The sequence below is a fragment of the Mytilus californianus genome, unplaced genomic scaffold (assembly GCF_021869535.1).
Source record: "Mytilus californianus isolate M0D057914Y unplaced genomic scaffold, xbMytCali1.0.p SCAF_31, whole genome shotgun sequence".
Lineage (NCBI taxonomy): Eukaryota > Metazoa > Mollusca > Bivalvia > Mytilida > Mytilidae > Mytilus > Mytilus californianus.
The window spans coordinates 781,115-805,546 of NW_026262681.1; the positions used below are offsets into that span (position 1 = coordinate 781,115).

The 24,432-nt window shown below is 32.7% G+C and overlaps 1 protein-coding gene across 1 annotated transcript; it reads left to right on the top strand.

Moving 5' to 3' along the window:
• The first annotated feature begins 1,633 nt into the window (after positions 1–1,633).
• Positions 1,634–24,196, top strand: LOC127736456 (sialate O-acetylesterase-like). Its single transcript, XM_052247002.1, has 9 exons — positions 1,634–1,809; positions 5,800–6,122; positions 7,989–8,127; positions 8,966–9,158; positions 12,643–12,728; positions 18,301–18,440; positions 21,734–21,891; positions 22,319–22,517; positions 23,757–24,196. Exons 1-9 carry the CDS (start codon positions 1,725–1,727, stop codon positions 24,057–24,059), a joined length of 1,626 nt encoding a protein of 541 aa, XP_052102962.1. The 5' UTR covers positions 1,634–1,724; the 3' UTR covers positions 24,060–24,196.
• Positions 24,197–24,432: the final 236 nt, after the last annotated feature.

Consider the following 24,432-nt stretch of genomic DNA (forward strand, 5'->3'; position numbering starts at 1 on the left):
TTTTTCTACATGCACATTTTTAAATTTTGACAAAATAAAGAATAATAAAAATAATGAGCAGTTGATACCATTTTAAATATTTGTAACTGTACTTGAACTTGAAATTATGAATATTGATGTTGTATGATTGGCAATGAGACAACTCTCCACAAGACACCAAATGACGTATAAGTAAGCAACTTTAGGTCACAGTACGGCCTTCAACAATGAGAAAAACAAACCCATACCGCACAGCATTTAAGTATAGTAGTGCCTGCTTTATACATACTACATAATAATAACTGGATGTAAAAACAAAATATTTCTATCGGTTAATATCAATATTCTATCTACATGTATCAACGAATCAATAATTAATTTGAGCTTTTAAAACAAATCACATATATTAATCGTGACTTAAAGAAGGATCCTTACTGTTCCAAGACTGGAACACTTATCAAACTCTTGTTGAGCTCTGTCACCCTTGCATGTCATTCCTTCTTTGTGACTGTACATTTATTGTCATCTTTGAATGTCAAACATACTTTCCAAATATTGTCCAGTGTATATAATTAGTCAATTGTAATAATATTAGAAGTCATTCCATAATTCAGTTGCTAAATGTTGAGTGGCAAATAGAACATTAAAATTCTGGAAAGAATAAAAAATACATAATGTCGAAAAAGTTGTTAAATTATTAATAACAGCGATATATTTCTTTTGAGTTAAACTAGTATCTTGGCACTGGTATGACATAAGTAATGAAAGAGGGATTTATTTTCCTCACTTTATTCTTTTTTTGTTTTGTTTTGTTTTGTTTTGTTGTTGTTGTTGTTAGAAAACCTAAAATACCGAACTGCAAGGTAAATTCAAAAAGGGTAATTATTATGTCTTAAAAAAATTACAACATCAAACGTAAGACTTTACCAACCAAAGAAACGAAAGGAAAACAACTGTCTTGGTATAGGCATTTTCCGAAGAAAGTGGTGCATGGGTTAAAACCTGTTTTTATAGCTAGCTAAACGGAAGTTTTGTTTTCCATGCCGTGAAATCAAAATACTAGTTTTTTTTTTTATATATATTTACTTTTATCGAGGAAATACCTGTTTCATTTAGTTTCTTTGAGGGTTTAATTGTGCTTATGAGTGGTATAGAGATGACATGGGAAGAGCTTCGGTAGTTTCGATTAAACAGAAAAAAGATAGAATTAAAACAATATATTCCTGTTGCTGCGCCTATAATTTCAAATATGCTGTAAAAATGTTATTTCGTGAATTGATTTGTAAAATATACAAAAGGTAGAAAATAGATACAGTAACTTCTAAAACAACGTGCACGACTGCTTTTTTTTCGGTTGTCTTTAATATATAAATGTAAAGTCCTTTATTGTGAAATGTTATTTTGTCGTTTTTATTACTGTTCAGGGTTCTACAATTTTAGGAAAGTTTAAACGCATTTATTTTACTTCGAGCCTCAACTAGAGTTCTGTCTGGTTGGTCTATGCCACTGCATTTTGACACATAAATGTTGACGAATAACAAAAACAACTGTGTGTTCGACCCAACATAATCTCTTAAATTTAAAAATCGTCTGCAACTACAAACGGAAACAAGTACATATTCTGACCTTCATCCGTTACACATGATTGTATATTATAAACTCACACTTCACTTGATATGTAACATGTGCCGTTTCAAACTATATTTAGTTATCTTATCATACAAGGTCGCTTACCTACTATAAATATGATCAGATCAAAAATGACACTTATACGAAAATATTCAATAATTACTTTACTTCTCACCTGTGTGGAATGCTGCATTCGTCCAGGTAAGTTCAACACAAACCTGAGTATTTGAGCAATCATCTTTTAAATGACAGAGCATGTAACAGCTCCCTTAAACCTTACTTCCGCTATTTAAAATACTCGAAGATATCGATGTGGCCGTGTTTACACCTTAAAATCTATTCTTAGTACAGACTAACTGCATCTAAGAAAGTTTTAAAGCATGGCTGAATCTAGATATATAAAAGTTATTTAAATTTCATATTTCAGAAAATTAAAAACTTACCTGGATATTGATGTGTATTTTTTTTTTTGTCAAGTCAGTCTGCAGAGATGACAAAATAAACAAACACTTGATATGGTCCACTCAGTTACACCAAGGATAAATATAGTCAGCATCGCACAAGTTGGCACTCCGAGGCTGGTGGGGAGCAAGAAGGTGAACTGTGGTTTATGTTTATCAATAGTACCGCTTAAGTCGACGCTAGGGGCCGTCTTGACCTTGTTGTAGGGTATGAATGATTCGTTCATTGTTGAAGACCCTACATCAACTGTCAAGATGAAGAACAGGAATAAAAGCCCTGTTCATTGATAATTTTCTATGTTTTCTATGTATTGTGTGCAATTTTGTCCCATGTACATTTACTCCATATCCTTTCATTTTATATTATATAAATCCTTAGGATATAGTAAAGTGCTCTCGACCAATCAAATTGTAGGATTCGGTTTTTCTGTAATAGTTATCCCATGAGGACGCGGCGTGTCAGTGTAAGATCACCCCGACGGCCGGAGATAATTTAAATTAGATTATATATTGCACTTCAGTAGACTCTTTCAAATCTTCAATTTCGAAGCATCAATATTAACTCAACTATTACATCATACTTTATTATACAAAGCATTTTTTATAGTTTTTTTGTATTTTTTAAAGATTGTATATATATATCAATCTATGTCTTGTTGTAAGTTTCCTCCTGTGACATAATCTTCAATTTGTTGAAGGCGGTCACTATATGGTAGAATAGAATAGAATAGAATATAAAAAACCATTTACGCTTCATAAAGTCTAGTTTTAGAACGCCACACAATCATTATAATAAACTTTATATATTACTATATAGTATATACCCTTTATGAGCCCCGGACACAATGTTTAAATATGCTAAATTAACTGAGAGTTTTCATCCAGTCGTCCTGATGTAGGGTATGAATCGTGGGTCAATATGTTAAAGGTCTTGAGTTCGATTCCCAGCATAGACACTGGATTTTTTCTACATAAATTTTGATAGTTGGTCTTTTCCGTGTTAATATTTCTAAGTTTTATTGTGGATTTGACATTCCCACCAAAATGTTACAGAACAAAGGAAAGCATGCAGAACAAAGAAACGCAAGCAAGGGTGATCTGGTAGGGGTGATCCGGCTCAGATAACCCCTGGTAGAACGAAGGATCTGGGATGTAATAATTGTGAAGAATGAATGTTAATTGTTTAAACCTATTTACAGTTCAAAACAAAAGATTTTATAAAAATGAGTTACAACTGCCCCGAAGCACATTAATCAGATTGAAAGGATTTGTCATTGAAACTGACAAAAAGTTAAATTTTGATGTAAATAGCTGGACCAACAAATTGGCCGTGAAATAAAATTTAGCTGTAACTCAAATTTTGAATTAATTGATTTGAACCGTCAAAAAAAAAAAAGATAATTCCTCACTTGAATATTACATGATTTACATTCATACTCACAATCAGGAAACATATTCAATTCCTACCAAATCATTGTATACTGTTTTGTCATCAAATATTTAAAACACAATTTATTATTTTTTTTCTAAATTATACGAAAGTCCTTACATCACTAACATCACTAAAGCTAATGCATAAATGAAATGTCTTAAGAGGAAGTCATGCATTACTTATAAACATGAATCTAATTCTTGAATACAATCGATCAAGAGATCATTTGAGCCTTGAGCACTTTATGATATTCTAAGTTTGTAAGAGAATGATAAGTACGAGCGTTACATATACTTGGTTAAATCACTTATTGTTTGCAGATATTTATTGTCCCCCCTATTGTCCATCTCAATCAATACAGTTCACTACATTTAGTTAACGAGGGGAGCTTCTCAAACATCTTTCCAAACTTAGTTTATGTTGCCACCGTCTGCAGGAACGAAAATAAAATGCATAGCAAAGATAAGCAAAATAAAGTTGAATGTTTGATATTTTGAAACTAAAAATGCATTTAGATTTCATTGGTCTAGGTACAGCCATGCCTTTGACTTTTTCCAGGTGCCCAGTTTTTTCTTTGTGGTGTTTTTGACGAATGACTATGATGAACATAAATACGCACACAACTAAGCTTACTTAACTTCCGAAGTTCGAAATACTCGAACATATCGATGTTTTGCCACTGAAATTGCAAGGTGACCAACATATTTCACTAAATTGTGATACATTTGTAAGTGTTAATCACGAAAATAGAGAAGAAATATGAATATTTCAGTAAAGGAGAAGGTATGATAAGAGACATTATTTGGCCCCTGAAATTGCAAAAATTGTTAACTTTTCCAAGCCTTCCAACATTAAGTTTATTTTATTGATTAATAAACCAGTTGCTTTAATGCGAAAACTTTAGTGCAGAAAGGTTACTTGTTATGTAACTATGATATCCATAAACAAGTCGAAATTTACGTTTTCGACTTAAAATGGCCATTTGACGCATAGATTTTAGTCAAAATATATACGAGCAAGAGCTTTAACCCTAAAGATAGTTTACACAAATCAACGTCTTTGTAAAATAATGTGTAGCAATATATCTTTTTCGAATAAAGCTCTTGAACAGATCTTAAACTTAGGCTTTATGGCAGTTGTTGCTGTTTTGTACTAAATTTTAGAAGTTTGAATCCCTGATGCCAATTTGTAGGAAAAAAATCTAAAATATAAGAACTATTGTCCGACAGAATCGTGTATAATTAACATCTGAAGGATGTTTCTTCTTCTTCTTCATTTTCTTCTTCTTCTTCCGGTAAGGAATTGACCTCATACTTGAATTTTCAATAACTCCGCTCGGTAAAACAGGAAGCTTCTTCATTGAACAAAAGCAAATGTTAACAAAAAAATTCAATCTATTTACACTGTACAAATGTAGATCTATAATACTTTTTGATTTACGAATTCAAGTGGCCAAACAAGTGGCCTATCATTTTTTTTCCTTTCTTAATTAATTTTACTCTCATTTCCCGTAACGAAGTCAACAACAACAAAAAAGAATACACATGTATTCGCATAGAACTTGTAGATTCATTTTAATTCAAACCTGAATTAGTAAGGCTACATTATAAAAAAATATTTATGATACGAAAAAATCCCTATTTTTTCATTATTTTTTTAGTGTTTGTAGGGAAAAGGAAGAAGACTTATTTAAATACATTAACGAATTTGAGTAAAACCGATATCATATTTAAATTTAATAGCTGAATTCATGATTCTCATTTTGGTTTTTATTCAACACTCCGTAATCACTCAATTCTTTATTTCATGTAAGCTTGACGAAAGCAGAACAGTTGAAAATAATGAAAAATCAATATTTGAAGGGACTTTTTTAATGTGCAGTATCGGACACCATTTCCTCTTTATTTCTGTAATTAATCATTGGCCAGCTATTGAATCTAAGGTAAACATAATTGTTTGCTTTCTATAACATATGTCTTGTAAATTCGAAGTGTGTAGAAAGGGGGGTCAATACCATGCACACAGACTATGCTTCATGTTTTTTAAAATTTTACTTTAAGTCGTAGTTCTTGACTTCAGTAAAAGTTAGTACTTGTCGAGGTAATGGTATGTATGCATTATGATTTTATTTTTTTACCATGATCTTTGAATAATTTTATGTAATCGATAAAAATTCTCGTTATAACTTAAAAACTTTCAGTTTATTCAAGACCGAATTCCTTTTTTTTTTTTTTTTTGTGATCTTATTTAGATGATAGTACTTGTGCGCATAATATAGTTTCGTTATCAATTTTTAAGCACCACCAGCGGAAAATTTCACCTTCGCGTCTTATTATGGAGATCACATGGTTCTTCAACGAGGGCCAAAGCAAGCGATTATATGGGGATATGGTCCTACACCCGGAAGTAACGTCACTGTGATGCTCAGCGGAGAAACACCAATTAGCGTTAAGGTAGATAAAGGAAACACGTGGAAAGTCAAACTAGCGGCAGTTACAGACTCAAAACCACATACAATAACAGCGATGTCTTCAGCAGGAACGATCATGTTAAGTGATGTCTTATTTGGTGATGTATGGATCTGTTCTGGTCAAAGTAACATGGAGTTTATTATGAACCATGTACGTATAGTTGTAAAATATATATAGGTTTAAACTAGGTTATACGATTTTTACATTTTGACTGAGTATGGATTTCAATAGCGGGTAGTACATACTTTGTTGACCCACTCTGTCTCGCTCGTTGTGGAGTTCATGCGATTCCCTCATTTTTTTTATTGTTACCTGGATTTGTATCTTCTCAATCGATTGATGATATTTGAACATCGGTAAAGTAATGTTGCCTACCAGTGATCGAAGTTAAAATGAGGAGGGTTGAGTGCTAAAAATAGTTAATACCCAGTATATTCACGTGTCTATTTCAAGTCTGGAACCGTGCAATATTTATGTGTCTGTGTCAAGTCTGGAACTGTGCTATATTTACGTGTCTATTTCAAGTCTTGAACTGTACTATATTTACGTGTCTATTTTAAGCCCGGAACTGTATTATATTTACGTGTCTATTTCAAGTCTGGAACTGTGCTATATTCACGTGTCTGTTTCAAGTCTGGAACTGTACTATATTTACGTGTCTATTTCAAGTCTGGAACTGTTCTATATTTACGTGTCTGTTTCAAGTCTGGAACTGTGCTATATTTACGTGTCTGTTTCAAGTCTGGAACTGTGCTATATTTACGTGTCTATTTCAAGTCTGGAACTGTGCTATATTTACGTGGAACCGTACCAGTGTGTCTTGAGTAATATTTAAATGTGTTTTCCATTACGAAATTGTTTGAACAGTCTTTGTTACATTCACTACATTTCTAGGTTAGAGTTGCTTAAGTGCTTGGAATAATGTACTTTCGATAAACATCTGTCTATAGCTGAAGATAGTATATTTTCCCTATCATCTTTTTTTATCTTTTTTTTTTATTTTGTGTGTGTGGTTAAGTTGCAGTCTTATATTGACGTTGTTCCAACACCTTTGATTCATTTTATATAATATAACAGAAAGCGTCGAAAGGAACAAATCGTCATCCAATGCATGGTGTGTCAAGCAAATAGGAAATAAATGAAAAAGAATTAATACTAGTGATAAAACAGCTGTGACAACTGTTTATATTATAACATCTTTACACTAAATCCATTTGATGTGCACTGATTGATTTTTTGCAATTGACACACGATTACTTTAATAGTTATGATTGTCTTGAACTAGCTTGCTGTAACTGCGAGTACTCTCAATTTGGTTCGTTGTGTTTAAAGTGTTTTTGTTATAGTTGTTTTTGTGCTTTGCATCGATCTAAGGAGTCTAGGTTTTTTTCAATCATACCACGTCTCCTTCACATTTGAAGGGTTGACTGATATACCTCTTTTTCCAAAGACTAGTAAATGTTGAAATATTTAAGCTCTAAAAGCTGAGTCTGTGATTTGATGTCTTATAAAAAAGAAGATGTGGTATGATTGCCAATGAGACAACTCTGCACAAGAGACCAAAATGACACAGAAATTAACAACTATAGGTCACCGTATGGCCTTCAACAATGAGCAAAGCCCATACCGCACAGTCTGCTATAAAAGGCCTCGAAATGACAATGTGAAACAATTCAAACGAGCAAAAACGGCCTAATTTATGTACAAAAAATGAACGAAAAACAAATATGTTACACATAAACAAACGACAACCACTGAATTACAGGCTCCTGACTTGGGATAGGCATATACATATAGAATGTGGCGGGTTAAACATGTTAGCGGGATCCCCCCTCCCCCTAACCTGGGACAGTGGTGTAACAGTACAACATAAGAACGAACTATAAAAATCAGTTGAAAGAGGCTTAACTCATCTTGTACTCTTATGTATGTAAATATTGTGGTAGAATACTTGTATATTGAATCATTAGTTAAACGAATGTGTATCAATTGAATTATTTTAAAACAATCATTTAGGTAGACAATGCCACTGAAGAGATCGCCGATGCTGTTAATTATCCGGATATAAGAATTTTTACAGTTGCCATGGAATCTTCTGCGGTACCATTATCTGATCTAAAAAGTGTGGAGGAAATTTGGTCTCTCCCAAACAAAGGTAGTTTTATTATTTGTAATGATATATGTGCAATCTAGTAATGACTGAGGCAAACGAGCAACTAATAATATAACGCTAACATTTCGAAATAATAATGTAGTTCTGACATTTAAAACTTTATTTCAAAGATTGATTGATCCGTTGATTGGTGTTTAACGCCTCTTTCAGCACTACTGGCTATTTCGTGGCGGTCAGTTATTATAGGTTGAGGAGGCCGGAGTGCCTGGAGAGAACCACAGATCTGCGGCAGGAAAACTGATAATTCTAGTCAATTAAGATTGGAGCCCAGCACACCTACCACGTGTGGAATTCGAACTCACAACCGCAGGCTATCAATACAGTTGTTTGACTACTTAGACAACTCGGCCACTGAGACCCATTTATGTTAAATACATAAACATCATATTCCTTCCTTTGAAAAAGCACTTTTCTAGTTTGTCAAGATATCAATAGATATAAGAAAATGTGGTATGAGTGCCAATGAGACAACTCTCCATCCAAATCTCAACAAATATCAACAATATTTATGCCCATATTTGAATAAATGTCCATTCATATATACAACTAAATCTTTTCTACCTTAATAATTTCTGAAATTTAAAAAGTCAGAATACACTCACTGCAAAATGTTGATAAACAGATAGGAAATATAATACCACCAGGCCCCAAGATCTTAAAATCATGTTTGCGGAACATAAGGCAAATTATGTTATTTTAAGTTAATCAAAGATAAAACCAGGATATATTCTATCAATCATAAAGGTTACTATTTTGACAAACTGTTTTTGAAAGAATATGCCTATTCAAATATAACTTATATCTTTTAATATTTTTTAAGAAACGCTTGGAGGCGATGGCTTCTTTTCAGCCGTATGCTGGTTATACGGGAAACGACTTTACAACAAGTTGAAATATCCAATAGGGCTAGTAGCGTCAACATGGGGAGGGACACCTATAGAAACCTGGTCCGATACAGCAGCCCTCAAGAAATGTAATATTCCAACAATTAATAATAAAATGAATGTATCATGGTAAGTTAAGTAGGTTTATAAAAACTTTCAAGACTAAAAGAGCGGCGAAAGATGCCAAAGGGATAATCTAACTCACAAGTCGGAATTTTAATGGCAATGCTTTGGAAAAAAACGAAATCGACAAAAAAAAACAAAACAAACAACAGTATACAAAACACAACATATAAAATAAATGATATACAAAATCCAGCAAAAACCTGGGTGATCTTAGGTAAAGCAATAGTTTCAAAGATTAGAATTCAATCCTACTCAACATGGTTTTCCTTTGCTACACTTCAGATTCTTTCACAATCTTTTTAATCTATATATTACTAGCGATAGCACGCGTATTTTAATACAACCGAAAACATGACTTTAGGAAATCTCTGTCGATTTTTGGGAACTCCAATTGTAATTGTATTACCAGTCTATTTCTGCATTGACTCTGGCATATATTTGAAGTTGGATATATCGGTACGAGACAGTAGAGTTGAGGGTCAATACACGTTATACAGTTTACATGGTTAATCGACTTGTAGGAAATATATATCACTCCCAATACAGAAAAAGCATGTTATTAGTACTTATACATAAAATGATTCTTAATCTGCCAGTAAACGATAAGAAACTTACGGTTATGCCAAATTTTATTCTAGATTTTTTCTTGACAAAAATTAGGCAGTGGTGCTATTTGAAAATGTAATACGGAATGACTGTAAATTTTTCCTTTTCGTTAAATAAAACAAAAGAAGGAACATAATTTAAATCTCAAAAGTAACTTTGAAAAAAAATATTATAAAAATGTATATGGACTTCATTAGCAAATGTATCTGCTTACTTAAAAACTTCGCCAAAAGAGTTATATGGAAAGACGACTGAAATCAACACTACATAAGAATTTGTTGAGCTATAGGATTATCTTTGTCTCAACTCACAAGTGGCATGCTTTCGCAGTCTTAAAATACCAGAATAGTCGTTTAATCTGTAATTGTACCGATTTTGTCCTAAAACACAACGTTATATTAATGTCATGCCATGCGTTCGAAGCGCTTTTCATGATTTACTTTCATCAAGAACGCTCAAAGCTTTTCTCGATTGTGACATGTTGACTGAGTGGATTTGCATGGCGATTGATGAATGCACAGCAGAAGACGCTTACCATGTAAACGCACCCAGTGTCGCCTCTTTTGGTGTTCATGCTGTTCCGTTATTTTAGTTTTTTATCTTATTTATGTGATTTCTGTCGGTCATTGTTAACTGGGTATTCGTATATAACGTCCCTGTTTTAAGATAAGTTACATGCAAGTTACATGTACATTATATATTCAGTAAATCGCTTTGTTCATCTAAATATTCATTATGTATTAACAATGAATGATGTTCCCTATTGAAACATAAATCCGGTGAGATTTGAATACATTTCCTAGGTATATTCAAACAATTCCTATCAACCCATGTTTATCATCGATTTTACAACCTAAAAATTCCATATCAGAAATTTTTAGTAATCATGGCACACTCCTGATACATTTTTCAAATATCTCATCTGTTCACAATTTTCAATTTAGACCATACCGAGAAGAGAAAACAAGACGTCTTGTAAGAGATTTGAAAATAGATCATGAATACAACAAACTATTTCGATTGTAATAGAAAATATTTACAAATAGACTTGAATATTCTTGTTACATCTACAGGGTTTTAACATATAAATTTATGATGCTGTGCAAAAAGCGTATTGCGACAACGTCAGTTTATGTCTGTCAGTGTTTAATAATGACATTGATGAATGAAGAAATTGGTAAAAGCAGAAGACAGCTATAGTACACCATTTAATACTAAATTGTATAAAGCAACATATTCATAGGCCGCCAAAAAAGTATCACTCACTGAAGCCATTGAAATTTTAAACACTCACAAAAGCTATAAAACCAGGTTTAAACCTCCCCCCCCCCTCCCCCCTTTTTCTGTAAATGCCTGTATACGGTCAGGAAAATTACATTTGTTTTTCACTTGTTCTTTTGATTGATAGCGTTTGAATTTATCAGTTTGTATGGACTAATAAAATGAAATTGAGAATGGAAATGAGGAATGTGTCAAAGAGACAACAACCCGACCAAACAGCAGAAAACAGCCGACGGCCACCAATGGGTCTTCAACACAACGAGAAAATCCCGCACCCGGATGCGGACTTCAGCTGGCCCCTAAACAAAATGTGTACTAGTTCAATGAAAATGGACGTCACACTAAACTCCAAAACATATAAATGAACTAAAATTAAAAAACATACAAGACTAACAAAGGCCAGAGGCTCCTGATTCGGGACAGACGCAAAAATGCGGCGGGGTTAAAATATTTTGTGAGATCTCAACCTCCCCCTATACCTCTAGTCAATGTAGAATAAACAAACGCACAGTAATACGCACAGTAAAACTCAGTTTAAAAGAAGTTACTAACCATTTTTTAATTTGCCTTGGAGTTCAGTACTTTTGTTTTACCTTGTTCTCACACTAACGTGAGTTTTATATTACCCTTGTTACAAAATCATGTACTCGTCATGGGAGAAAGATAGTACATGATTAATCGAAACATCATAGTGAAAAAGGCTATTATTCAAGGTTCAAATGTCACAATATTCATACCATCCTGAGAGTGTCTGCCGCTCTAATGTTGGAATTGAAAACTTTAATCAAAACACTTACATGAAAAGATAAGTTTATCAAATTTATTTTTATTTCATGGTTTTTTAAGCTTATGGACGCCACATGTATATACCAATTTATGAACGACAAATCGTATTATCCACCAAACATATATTCTTGTGACAATCACCGCCTCGGTGGTCTCGTGGTAGTGTGTTCGCCTCGAGTGCGGGAGTTCGTGGGTTCGAACCCAGGCCGGGTCAAACAAAAGACTTTAAAAGAGGGACAAAAGATACCAGAGGGACAGTCAAACTCATAGATCGAAAACAAACTGACAACGCCATGGCCAAAAATAAAAAGACAAACAGACAAATAATAGTACAGATGACACAACATAGAAAACCAAAGACTAAGCAACACGAACCCCACCAAAAACTGGGGGTGATCTCAGGTGCTCCGGAAGGGTAAGCAGATCCTGCTCCACATGTGGCACCCGTCGTGTTGCTTATGTTATTACAAATCCGGGTAATAGTCTAATTCGGTAAGTCACATTCGTGAAAAGGGTATTGGTATTTGCTGCTTCTCCGGTAAGTACGTGGCATTAAGAAGTAAGAGCAAAGACTGGTCGGCCCGGAGTCAGAATAATGTGTACGGGTAAGGTGATATGTCTTCCTGCAGACTGTTATCTTGTGAACTAGCACGTTAAAAAAACGGCTCAGCGTGTCGGTCTAGTACAAAGGAGGGTGAATTTTCATATTACATTAACATGTTCTCGTCCTGAATATGCATATTAATTTGCCGCATGACGTTAAGCAGCCATCCATCATCATCATTATCTTGTGACAATCTTATATGTGTTGCAGGGTGCCTACTGCGCCGTCACTTTTATGGAACGCTATGATGTTCCCACTAACAAATATGACCATATACGGTGCAATATGGTACCAAGGTATGATATATCTTATGTCGGTTATTTATTAAAATGATAGCTTATAATTCAATGCATGTTGGTCTCTTGGAGGTGAATTACAATGTAATTGTCTAACTAGCCATAAAATGAAAGATGTTGCGTGACTATAATTTGAATTATCTACTTTCGCTAAAGAAAAGTAAAAGATACAGGTTGAAAATGAATATGTATCAGATTCAATAATGGCTTTATGTCCTATCAGTTCGTTTTACGTTGGAAATGCTGCTGCTTTTTGTGATTTGAATTAAAAAAAATGGTTTCACACCTTAAATGGTAGATCAGAGACATATATACACAGAGATTGGCAACTGTAACAGTGGTCAGCGAAATCCAATAAAAAACACGCATCACACGAGACTTTAACGAGATCGCCATTTTGCATCTGATCATGACAAGTTCACCACCGCTTCGATTTTTATTTTACATCAAGCTTTTCAAAACAGCATAATGTAAGTATATATTTCAATTTCGTAAATTATTTACCTTGTTTTATTCAGTTTGTAGTAATTGTTAGTTAAAATATTGTGACGATTAACGTTTTATTGTGGTCAATAATAAGGGGAAAGCTTGGCCGACATGGACGTAATGAAAATTTTTTACACGGACGTATTTTTTATTAAAACCTTTTCATTCGAAAAGGAAAAAAACCATTTATGAGATTGAATCACTTTTCCCAAGACATACTGGTTTTGTGTAGATATGTTGAATTTTTCATTAAATCACTCACTTTGAAGCAATTTACAATTAAAATTCAGTATTCTCGCTGTCGGCCACGTTCAATTTTTAAAATATAAAGACAGGCCCCTGTCCATGTCTACAGTCAATAAACTTTTCCATCTTTAGAGAATAATTATTCCCAACACATGAATTACTTTCTTATGACATACTGGATTTGTGTATAACAGTTGTTTTTTTACATATTTTCACCCACTTTGATGCAATTTACAATTAAAAATGACCATTCAAGCTGTCGACAATTTTCATTCTCTTCAATATAAAGACAGGCCCCTGTCCATGTCTACAGTCAATAAACTTTTCCATCTTTAGAGAATAATTATTCCCAGCGCATGAATTACTTTCTTATGACATACTGGATTTGTGTATAACAGTTGTTTTTTCCATATTTTCACCAGCTTTAATGAAATTTACAATTAAAAATGACCATTCAAGCTGTCGGCCATTTTCATTCTCTTCAATATAAAGACAGGCCCCTGTCCATGTCTACAGTCAATAAACTTTTCCATCTTTAGAGAATAATTATTCCCAGCACATGAATTACTTCCTTATGACATACTGGATTTGTGTATAACAGTTGTTTTTTCCATATTTTCACCAGCTTTGATGCAATTTACAATTAAAAATGACCATTCTAGCTGTCTGCCATTTTCATTCTCTTCAATATAAAGACAGGCACCTGTCCATGGCTACAGTTTATAAAATTGTCCATCTTTAAAGAACAAAAGTACCCATCACCATTGATCACAGGAATTACTTTCCCAAGACATACCGGTTTTGTGTATATAAATTGTTTTTTTCATGACATTTACAAGTTTATATACATGTATATATTTACATTCAGTATCTGACAGCATTTTTTTTTTAACAGGATCCTGCATGTTATAAAAGAACAAAGATGTTGATCAAATTTACCTAACAGTGCAGCATACAAGAGATGTAATATCATACATGTGCTGAATGTAGGACTCCCTAGCCTTTCTGATTGAAAAAAAGATTCCCTGGCAGACAGGAACAACTATTAGTGATGACTTTTTTCAAATGTTACTGCACAGTCATGTAGTGGACCGATTACATGTACTACTATCAATGTGATACTAAAAAATGGTTTTGTAAGAGAGAAAATGACATGTGCTTATCCTGACTGTGAAAACACCACATTATTGTAGTTCAAATATCATAGTTCATATGCCAAACTTGATGTACATGTGTATGCGATTTTTGTGCAAGTGATGGTGACATCATTGAACTAAGAATAAAAAGAAGACTCCGCATTCAATCTATTGAATTTGAAACAGAAGTGGCAGTTGTGCAGAGACTATATACTGATAAAAATGCAAATAAATATCTTGTGTTCAACTTCATTTGTCTTCTTTACGTTTACAAAGTATACATGTACATAATTTTAACATACATGTATAACAATATGATGATGTAGTATGATTGCCAATGAGACAATGATTTACATGTATGACTATCATTGGAAGGCCACTCTATAATATCTTTGTATATCATGAGAATGGAAATGCTACCTTTGTAGCATAAAGGTAGCATAATGTAAAAAAAGGAAAAAAAATATATAACTTGACAGTACTAAAGGCAAAATATTTCGTTTCACAAATTCCTTCCTCTCCTCGGAAAATAACATATTTAATTGTTTACATGAAATGGCAAAATGTGTAGAATAAGAAGCAAGAAATGTTCACTCTACTTGTACACTACTAGTCGCTCATATTAGTCATCATCTATGTTTGTTTCGGTCCTTTAGCAATGGTGCTTGTTTATATTTATCTGTTGTGTTGTGTTGTTTCAGTTTTACATGTCCTCATTCTGTGATCACTGTTTCACCTCGCCTATTTTGAAAAATGTTAATGCAAATATTTTCTGCAATAAATTGAAAAGGCACAGCTGCTATGACTATTCAGAAATGTGAGGTATATGTCAATGAGACAACAACCCAACGACAAAAATATTCTTTGCACATCTATGAATGTTTAAGAATTCTTGTGGAGGTCAAAAGCACATAATGTGTACTTATATATTGGTGACCTGGTACATGTATGTACCTACATGTATTGATGCATTCCGTCCTAAACATAAATTGTGTGAAGAAACCAAGCAGTTTATATGCTTATAAAAAAACTGATATTAAAATGAATTCCTGTATAACAAATTCCGGGAATGAGACACTATTTTATTTAAACCAGATGAGATATTAGTGGTAAAGGTTTAAACAGAAGCAGGAGATGTCAAGGGGCAATACAAAAAGTACAAGGTCATGTTACACATAAAAAAATGACAAATGAAAAGAAAATAACAGCCCACATAGCACTGCACCGAAACATAAACCCACAAAAGATCAGATAAAACTTGTCTTCAATTTTAAATCTTTCTAATTTCAAACTCGAGTTTCACTACCCGATAGGAAAGAGTAAAGATAAGGATGTTGCAGTACTTCTGTGGTCTATGAAACAGAACATTAAAATTCTACAGTTCAGCAGAGTATTTTACTGTACTTGTGATACACGTTGTTTTTAATCAGGGTCTGTGATATTAAGTCTATAAAAAACTACAAATAATGACAGATTCATATTCAATATTTCATGACAGCAAAAATAGTGATTTCGACAACACTGTACATAATGTACCTTCATTTAGGAAATTCATGCAAAGGTTCCACAAATAATGTAATTGTAGGTCAATCAAAAATTAATCATTTAAATCCGTTTTCCATGAGACAAAATTCTACTGGCTACATATTTTTTTTATATAAAAAAGTTGCTTTCTGATTTCTTTTTTTGACATGTTAAATGACTATTTTTGTTCCTGATTGAATACTATAGTAGAATGTAGGACAGTAAGTCACAGGACAAAAAGTCACGGACGAAAAGTCACAATTCAGTTTTGAGATTATTTTTCTCTGAACAAGAAAACACTAATTTTAAAAATAATTTTTTGATTTTTTATTGAACTATAATATATGAAGCAACTTTGTAGTTAAAATTTATTCAATAAATATCAATGATGATCAAATAATTGTTATGATAACAAAATGTCAAAGTGGTTTGGCACTTAAATGGCTTCATGGTGCCAAGAAATATATTATTTGCATGATTAAAATTTAATAATTTTTCATTTATCAAGGCTTATGAACAATTTCCTGAACTTAAAAATGAATAAATGTAAAAAAAGATATTATTTGAAGATCTTTCTCTTATATATTCAAACAATTGTCAATAAATTATTTGTGACTTTTTGTCCTATCCAATTTGTGACTTTCTGTCCGTTTACCCTATTCATAGTATAGCCCAGTGTTTCTGTTAAAATAAAGTTCTGGTCATGGTTAAAATAATGTCAGAATTTGTTTAGTTGTAAAAACAATTACCAAGTAATAATCCACTTAGAACTTCACCTCCGGCAAAATTCAGGTGATCGGAGGGCAATAAATTGCGTAATCGCACACCTGTGAATCCACAGTCACAACTTTAAGGAAATAATGACCGGAAAATCAGACACACATAATTTCACTGTGTAATTTAGAAGCAAACTTTAGCAAAGAAATGTTTCTTGTTATATCATGATCATTACCAGATTTTACTTTTTAAATTAAAAGAAATGCCGAAAAAAAGAAAAAAAATATTTTCTCAATCAAATACATTAAAAAAATAATAAAACTATTTCAAGTAGTTTTTTAGAAAAAGAATTTATTTGATCTGAAATAAGTTTTCCTATTACTTTTCTTGATTAGCTATCGAGGTTATTCATCCCTGACTTGTCTACATGTTGTAGAATAATTATCGACGAGAATCTCATTCCGGGCCGCGTTTTTTAACGGGATTTCACGGAGTTGCCAATCTCTGTGTATATATGTCTCTGGGTAGATGTATAATTTGTTTTATGTTTGCTGTCAAATAGAAACAGTTGCTGTCATATAAATGACAAGCAGCAGTACTTAGTGAAAACCAGAAACATCTAATGTTTTCCTAAATCCAAGAAATGTTTAGACATAAGGTAATTTCAACTTGCACTTTTTGCAATCAAAACCCTTATGGGACTGTCTTGATTCTTTTCATTTTCCAAACTTTATCACTTCTTTTAAGATAAACAAAATGTAGTGCATTGGGCACTTCATTCTATACAACCTATCCGTGAATATTTCAAGAAATTTATCGATGAAATATACTAGTATACATCGTTATCAGAGTTACAAAATGATGTGTTTGTGTCAAGGAAATTACATAACTTGGTAAAGGTGTATGAATCTAGTATCTGTTCTAAAAATATTATTTCAAAGTGATATATAAAATTGAGTATTCTTCCTTTGTTCATATTAGAGTTGAACCTTCCAATTTTTAATACAATACAATGCTCAATTTTTAGTTCCCACTGCAGAATGAATGCAATCTTTACTCTTCAGTGCATTAATATTACTTGTTTATTTTTAACATGTTTAAGTTGATGTTTATATATATTTGATTCCCATAGCTATCTGTGGACCTACTTTTATTCATTTGGAGCTAAATCTGTGAGCGTTTTGATTTATACAAAAAATATCAAGATAACATTTTTCTACAGAAAGCTTCAATTAATTAAGAAATATAAATTTAAATATAAAATTTACAATAGCCTTTGTGATGACCTCACAGAGCCCTCATACAGGACCTTAAATACCAAAAATGTACAAGGTAATATTTACCTATGTTCTTCTGTACTTTACGAATTGGAAATGTGTTCTGCTTGCTAATATCGTGAAGTTTTGGAGTCAAAAACAAAATATCAGTTCCGAAATAACTTGATAATAATATAGATATTTTAGGTGAGGCAAATGCGATTCCTCCAGCAAACCCAAACACGTATAACTGTACGTTTCCAGCAATGATATCATCTTGGCGGGAAAACTTTCATCTTAATTCTGAAATGCAGACAGACGAGCAATTTCCATTTGGATTTGTGCAGGTTAGTTTTAAAACCTTTTCGTCTTTTCCCCGTTCCACATTTTCCTTAACCCACAATATAACGTAGAGAAATTCTATAGATGAATGATCAAGACGACGGTGGTTTAGCGATTTTCAAATATAGCAAATTGATAAGGAAGAGACGAATCAAAATAACAAAAAGAAACCGAGGGGACTGCACGAACTCCAAAAGGAGCTATATTGGGAGCGTCGACAGGGTAAGCGTCTCCTGCTTATTCATACTCAATGAAAATATCACATTCAGGAAGCGGACACAATCGGTTAAGTTACAGATCAGACTACTGCTGGTATCTAAAGATCAAAGACCGCGAAAACATATCGCTAGTGAGTTGAGACACCGACACATCGTATCGGTCAGACAATTCGTAATGGTGACCGTAAAATGTATGTAGTGTCGATTTTTAAGTCGTTTTTCCTCATACTTCGACCATCTACTTTTGGTAGTATCCCTTATTTCAAGTTTCACTTGGATATATGAGATGTAAGCTCTCATTGAAATGTGGGTTTTTGAGTGACAGAACTTCATCAATCTATCTGAAAGTGAAATTAAAGAAATTTTCAAGATGCTTTTAAAATCTGTTTAATGAGATGATGTAGTCAATCTTTCAATTGAGCATGGGGAATTATAGAAGTGTTATATTAAAATTTTGTCTTTGGCAACAGACCAAAACTTAAGTGAAAATTATTCAATTTTTACAATTCGAGTTAAAGTATTTTGAAGTTTAAATTTTTATTTTATTTCTAAAATTTCTCCTTATGTAAGTTACATTATTTTTGGAATGTTAATTTTTGATAAAGAAGAATGACATAAAACTTGAATATTTAGATTACGTAATTAAGACGGATAACAAAGAGACATGTAAGCGCTAAATTATTTACTTTGGATTATGTACCTTACATGTAAATTAAGGCTTTTGTTAAACAACCTTTTCCTATTACTCATGTGTGAAATTGTTAATAACACCTGTCACCCATGACTTGATTATTGGCCAACCAGTGAAAATAGGTTGTGGTCAAGGGAGCTTCACAAGGTAATTTTTGATTGGTGAAAACAGGAGAAAGTTAAGAAATCAGTGATCATGTGACCACGCCCGCATGGAAACAATTTATGTTTTCAACGGTCACTTTGATTACTGATTTCAAGAAATAAACATCTATATTTACTAGAACTTTCTCTTGTTTTACACCAGGCGCTAAAAGTCATCAGACGCAGCGGAAAAGTCAGTACGACAGAAGTGTAAAGCGTAGAAATATCAAAAGCAAAACTTTTGATTCTACTGCAACTTTGTACAAATTGTAATTGAACATTTTTGAGTAGATCTTTAGAATTTTTTAAAATCCACATCTGATTGACAATGATGGTCGAATATACCTTATCACAATGTTTCTACAGGCCATCTTTTATTGTAGAAAGAATGATGGCAAGAACTTTAAAAAGATGTTAAGTCAAACATCTTGACGACCGGCTATTAGATATCGTTCTTTGATAAAGATTTTCATGAAATTTTGGTATCCAGTATAAAGATGAGATTTTTTCATCGTCATTTTTTATTTTAATTCTAAAGAAGAATTTCAAAAATCTTGTCTTTCGTGAATGATGTAGGGTAAATGTGAGATTTCCAGTTCTGCTGTGAATTTTAAGTTCTATATATTAGGGACCTTCAACTGTTCAGAGTAGGCCTTATATATACTGAAGTATGATGTTATTGACGTATTATTAATAAATCAATCTAAAGTTAAACAAAACTATGTTTAATTACTGCTGCAGTTTTGAATTTTGGTACTACATTTTACCTTAAATGTAAGAAATTGGCCGTACAGATAAATATTTGAGCATCTCAAATTAGTGCGTTGTCTATAATTATGATAATACTTCATTTTCCTAAAAATATTCTCACAACCTTAGTTATTTAGCACATGTTAGGTAGTAATATGATAGTTTGCACAGTTATGATGACTTGACATAAAATTACTAAAAGTAGTTTCCATGAATTTTCCAAGAAAAAAACATCCGTACTGAATTCAAATCGGGAGATTAGTTGAAGACGAAACGTATATTTACCTATTTGTGTCTTTGGGTTTCTGTCTTATTTACGTATACCCTAATCTTTCCTTTTAATAACAGTAGCTACATATATCGTAACCATATGGGACAAGTGAGCGAACATCGAACCACATAAAAAGTTACCCAAAGCCATTTTAATTTACGTGGTTACTTCAATAATGGTCTTCTTTCTTCCTTCATATCTCTCTTCTCCATTCTCCCTTCTCCCTTTTCTATTTTTCTTTTCCCCACTACCGAGCTCCGTCGTTTGTGTACGTGCATTCGTTCCTGTTTCATGCAAGTCATATTTAATTTGATATTCATTAGGTTTGAATTAGTCATGTTTTGGTATGATGGATTGATGAAATAAAACATAGTCAAATTTAAAACTGAGGAAGTAGTTATTTGCATAAGACTTAAAAGAATTATAAGTACCAACGACAATATTTTTGAAATACTATAGTAATCCAAGATTAACTTCAGCACCTGTAATTACACAATAATTTGTGTATGACCGGTATACGATAGTAGGGGAGAAATGTGGTTTCAAGTTTTTGCATTTGTTCATTATTACTTCCGTCCGTTAGACCGTCCCGTATCAGGTAAAAGTTTTTAGTTAAGGTAGATGATAATCAAAAGGTAGTCACATCAACTTAATACGTGTTGTGAACTTTTGAAATTGTATGCTTAATAACCTTTTACTGAACATGAAAGTGTGAAAGAGGGATAATGTGATAGAGTGAAACCAACACATACTCATCTTTATTAAAATGTGAAATAACCAAATTTTAAAATGTTTTCCTGAAAAATTTCGGAAAACGTTTTATGATCAAAATTGGAGTAACGGCAAAATAAAATATATTAATTCTCAAACATTGACTCTGGTTCCTTTTGACCCGCTTTCCCCCCACTTATGTCTTGTTTTGTCGTAAGAAAATATTAACGTTTGATTAATGCAGATCTCTTTTAAAACGAGATTTCCAAGCGTCTTGCTGAAAATCGGCATACCAAATTTACTATAGACATTTCTGTGTCATTTGGTCTCTTGTGGAGAGTTGTCTCATTGGCAATCATACCACATCTACTTATTTTTATATGTACACAATATGCTTGAGAATCTTCTTGCACGTTTTACGAACATATTCAGCAAATCTCTACATGCATTTGTTTTAAAATTTAATTTCACTTTTTTGGATGACCTCTATTAATTTGGAAAACTTACGTTACAGCTTGGTCCATGGCGAAATGATTCAACAATATCAACGGGATTTCCTGACGTCAGATGGCATCAGACCGCAGACTATGGTTACGTTCCTAATGCTAAAATGAACAAAGTATTTATGGCCACAGCTATGGATCTCCCAGATTATAGTTCACCTTATGGCGGGTATATAAATGATAAACCATCTTAATAAAAGCGAGAGACTATTATGGGATTGTTAAATGTGAACGTTGATTGATGAAAAAACATCATAGTTTGAATAAGATTAATATCTAAACGAAACATTTTATAGTTATTTATCACCAATAAGAATAGACTTTGATTACTTTTTTAAGTTTAATGAATTCGTAACGGCAATTAGGAGGGAGTTATGTGCATAATTATAAGTAAGACACTTATGAACGACCACATCTTCAGAAGGTAGTAAAAAATATGTTTAAATCTCAATCGTAGATTGCTTAACAATGATCACCACTATCCAATGAAATATGTTCTTCCTTAAAAAGTTAAATATATGTGTTGGTAGTTTTCAAATGATGATGTAGAAAGCATTGTGGTAACACAACATATATTTTATTTTGGTGATTTGTAGTATTCATCCAAGAGACAAACAAGATGTTGCAGATCGTCTGCTTTTATCCGGTCTATCAGTAGCATATGGTAGAAATGCTGGGAAGTACCAAGGTCCATTTCCGACAAAATATTTTATGGACACAAACAGTAAAACTTACCTGATTACCTATGATGATGATAGTGCTGAAATAGATGTAAGATCTGCAGAAGGATTTGAGGTAAGATTTTCTGTTGTAATATGTTTACTGTGTATAAAGAAACAATTTAATCTGTAAGTGTTACCCGCGACCACTATTGCTACATACAATTAAAATTATATAGGTAGGCAGAGTTTATTTGAAACAGAAATGCAGTATATAGTGTACTGAATGAAACAAGTCAAGAAGCAAAAGAATGTAAATAAACTCATCATAGATACCAGGATTAAATTATGTAAATCTGCAGACCCTAATAAATATTGGAAGTGACTTTTTACACTACAGTTCACGGTCCTGCGTTCATTGTTGGATAATTAATCTCTGCTCGGGTCCAATCAAAGTCAATTTCAGGTTTCTTCTTATTTGGCCTAACCGAATACAATGATCTACTGCTCATTTAGAAGCAACCGGTGGAGACATTTATAAATTCAGTGTTATTGCTGCAGTGCCAAACATACTCAGACTGAACAACTCATTTTTATACACTGAAGCAATATACAATATTGTTTGTCTTCAATTCAAAGGGTAGATTTTCCCTTATAGCCTTTTTTGCGGGAGGGGGGGGGGGGGGGGTATTGTTACAGTTATCCTAGAACCATTACCGCGTTGAGACAGTATTTATGAAAAAAATTATCTGACATGAATAATAATAATAATAAAAAATCTGCATTACTTGTTTGCATCTGAACCAGTTTTAATATTTCCTCTTTGTCAGTGTGGCAAGTGGTGAACTATTTGTACATGTATGGATAATGTAATAATAATTAACATATGTTCAAAACATGCACAATGTCTTCAAAATCGGTATGTAAGCTAAAAAGCATATTTTGATTATATGAAAATTATTATTTTTGGTTTATCATCTATACGCATTTTATTGAACTTTACCTAGTTTCGTTATCTTGAAAATGACTCTTTGTGTTAAAACAATGCAGAAGAACAAAGTGCATACAAGGCAGTTTTTTTCTGTATTGTATTAACCCATGGAGTAATATTTAAATTTTATATGTTTGAATAAAAGTAAATCGCTTATTTAAAGTTTGATGCAATATTGTACTATGTATTTAGTCTTTGTTGTATGTACTTGCTCCAAGACAGGGATTGTCAATATGTTATATTTTCTTTTTTTTTCGAACTCGTTGTTTGGAGGATAAAGAGTTTATGACATTCAATTCATTTTTGTGTTAAACTTATTGACAACTTTACTGACCAGAGACGAGATAAAGCGCTGGAAATATTGTAATTGCACTTTTTTTGTAGGTATGTTGCTCTGAGGATAAGACATCTGATTGCAACACTGTCGATTCTACATGGATAGCAGCTCCAATTACAGACCATGATAAACAGACTGTATCGATATCTTATAAAGGTTGTGCTAGTCCTTACGTGGTGGCTATAAGATATGCATGGAGAGAATCACCATGTCCTTTTAAAAAATGTGCTGTATATAGCGTTGAAAACAATTTACCAGCACCTCCATTTATTCAGCTTATCGCACAACCCTCAGACACTTTGTTGTTTCATTATGGAAATGTCGTTATTCCAGAAGTGATTAAACATTAAGAAAAGACAAACAATATGCTTTAATACTTTGTACACTCATGTATGAATTATATGCCTGTATTTATTTTTTTCTTATTTTCAATCGTTTATAAAATTAAGAAGCTGTGCAACCTATTAAATTAAATCCTATATAACTAGGTAAACCAATATTTCATCCACGAATATCACCAAAGTTGAGAAAGCAAATGGGAATTCCGAAAATTTAATTTATGAAATATACATTGGGCTATTTAGTGCGTTTCGGCAGTTTGATTTTATAACCTTCTAAACGCCTGGCATTGCGGTCATAAAACTTTCGAGCACGATTATCGTGCTCAAACTCAGAAATCAACCAATCAAATTATTGGATTTGGTGTTTCGAGCACAAATTTTG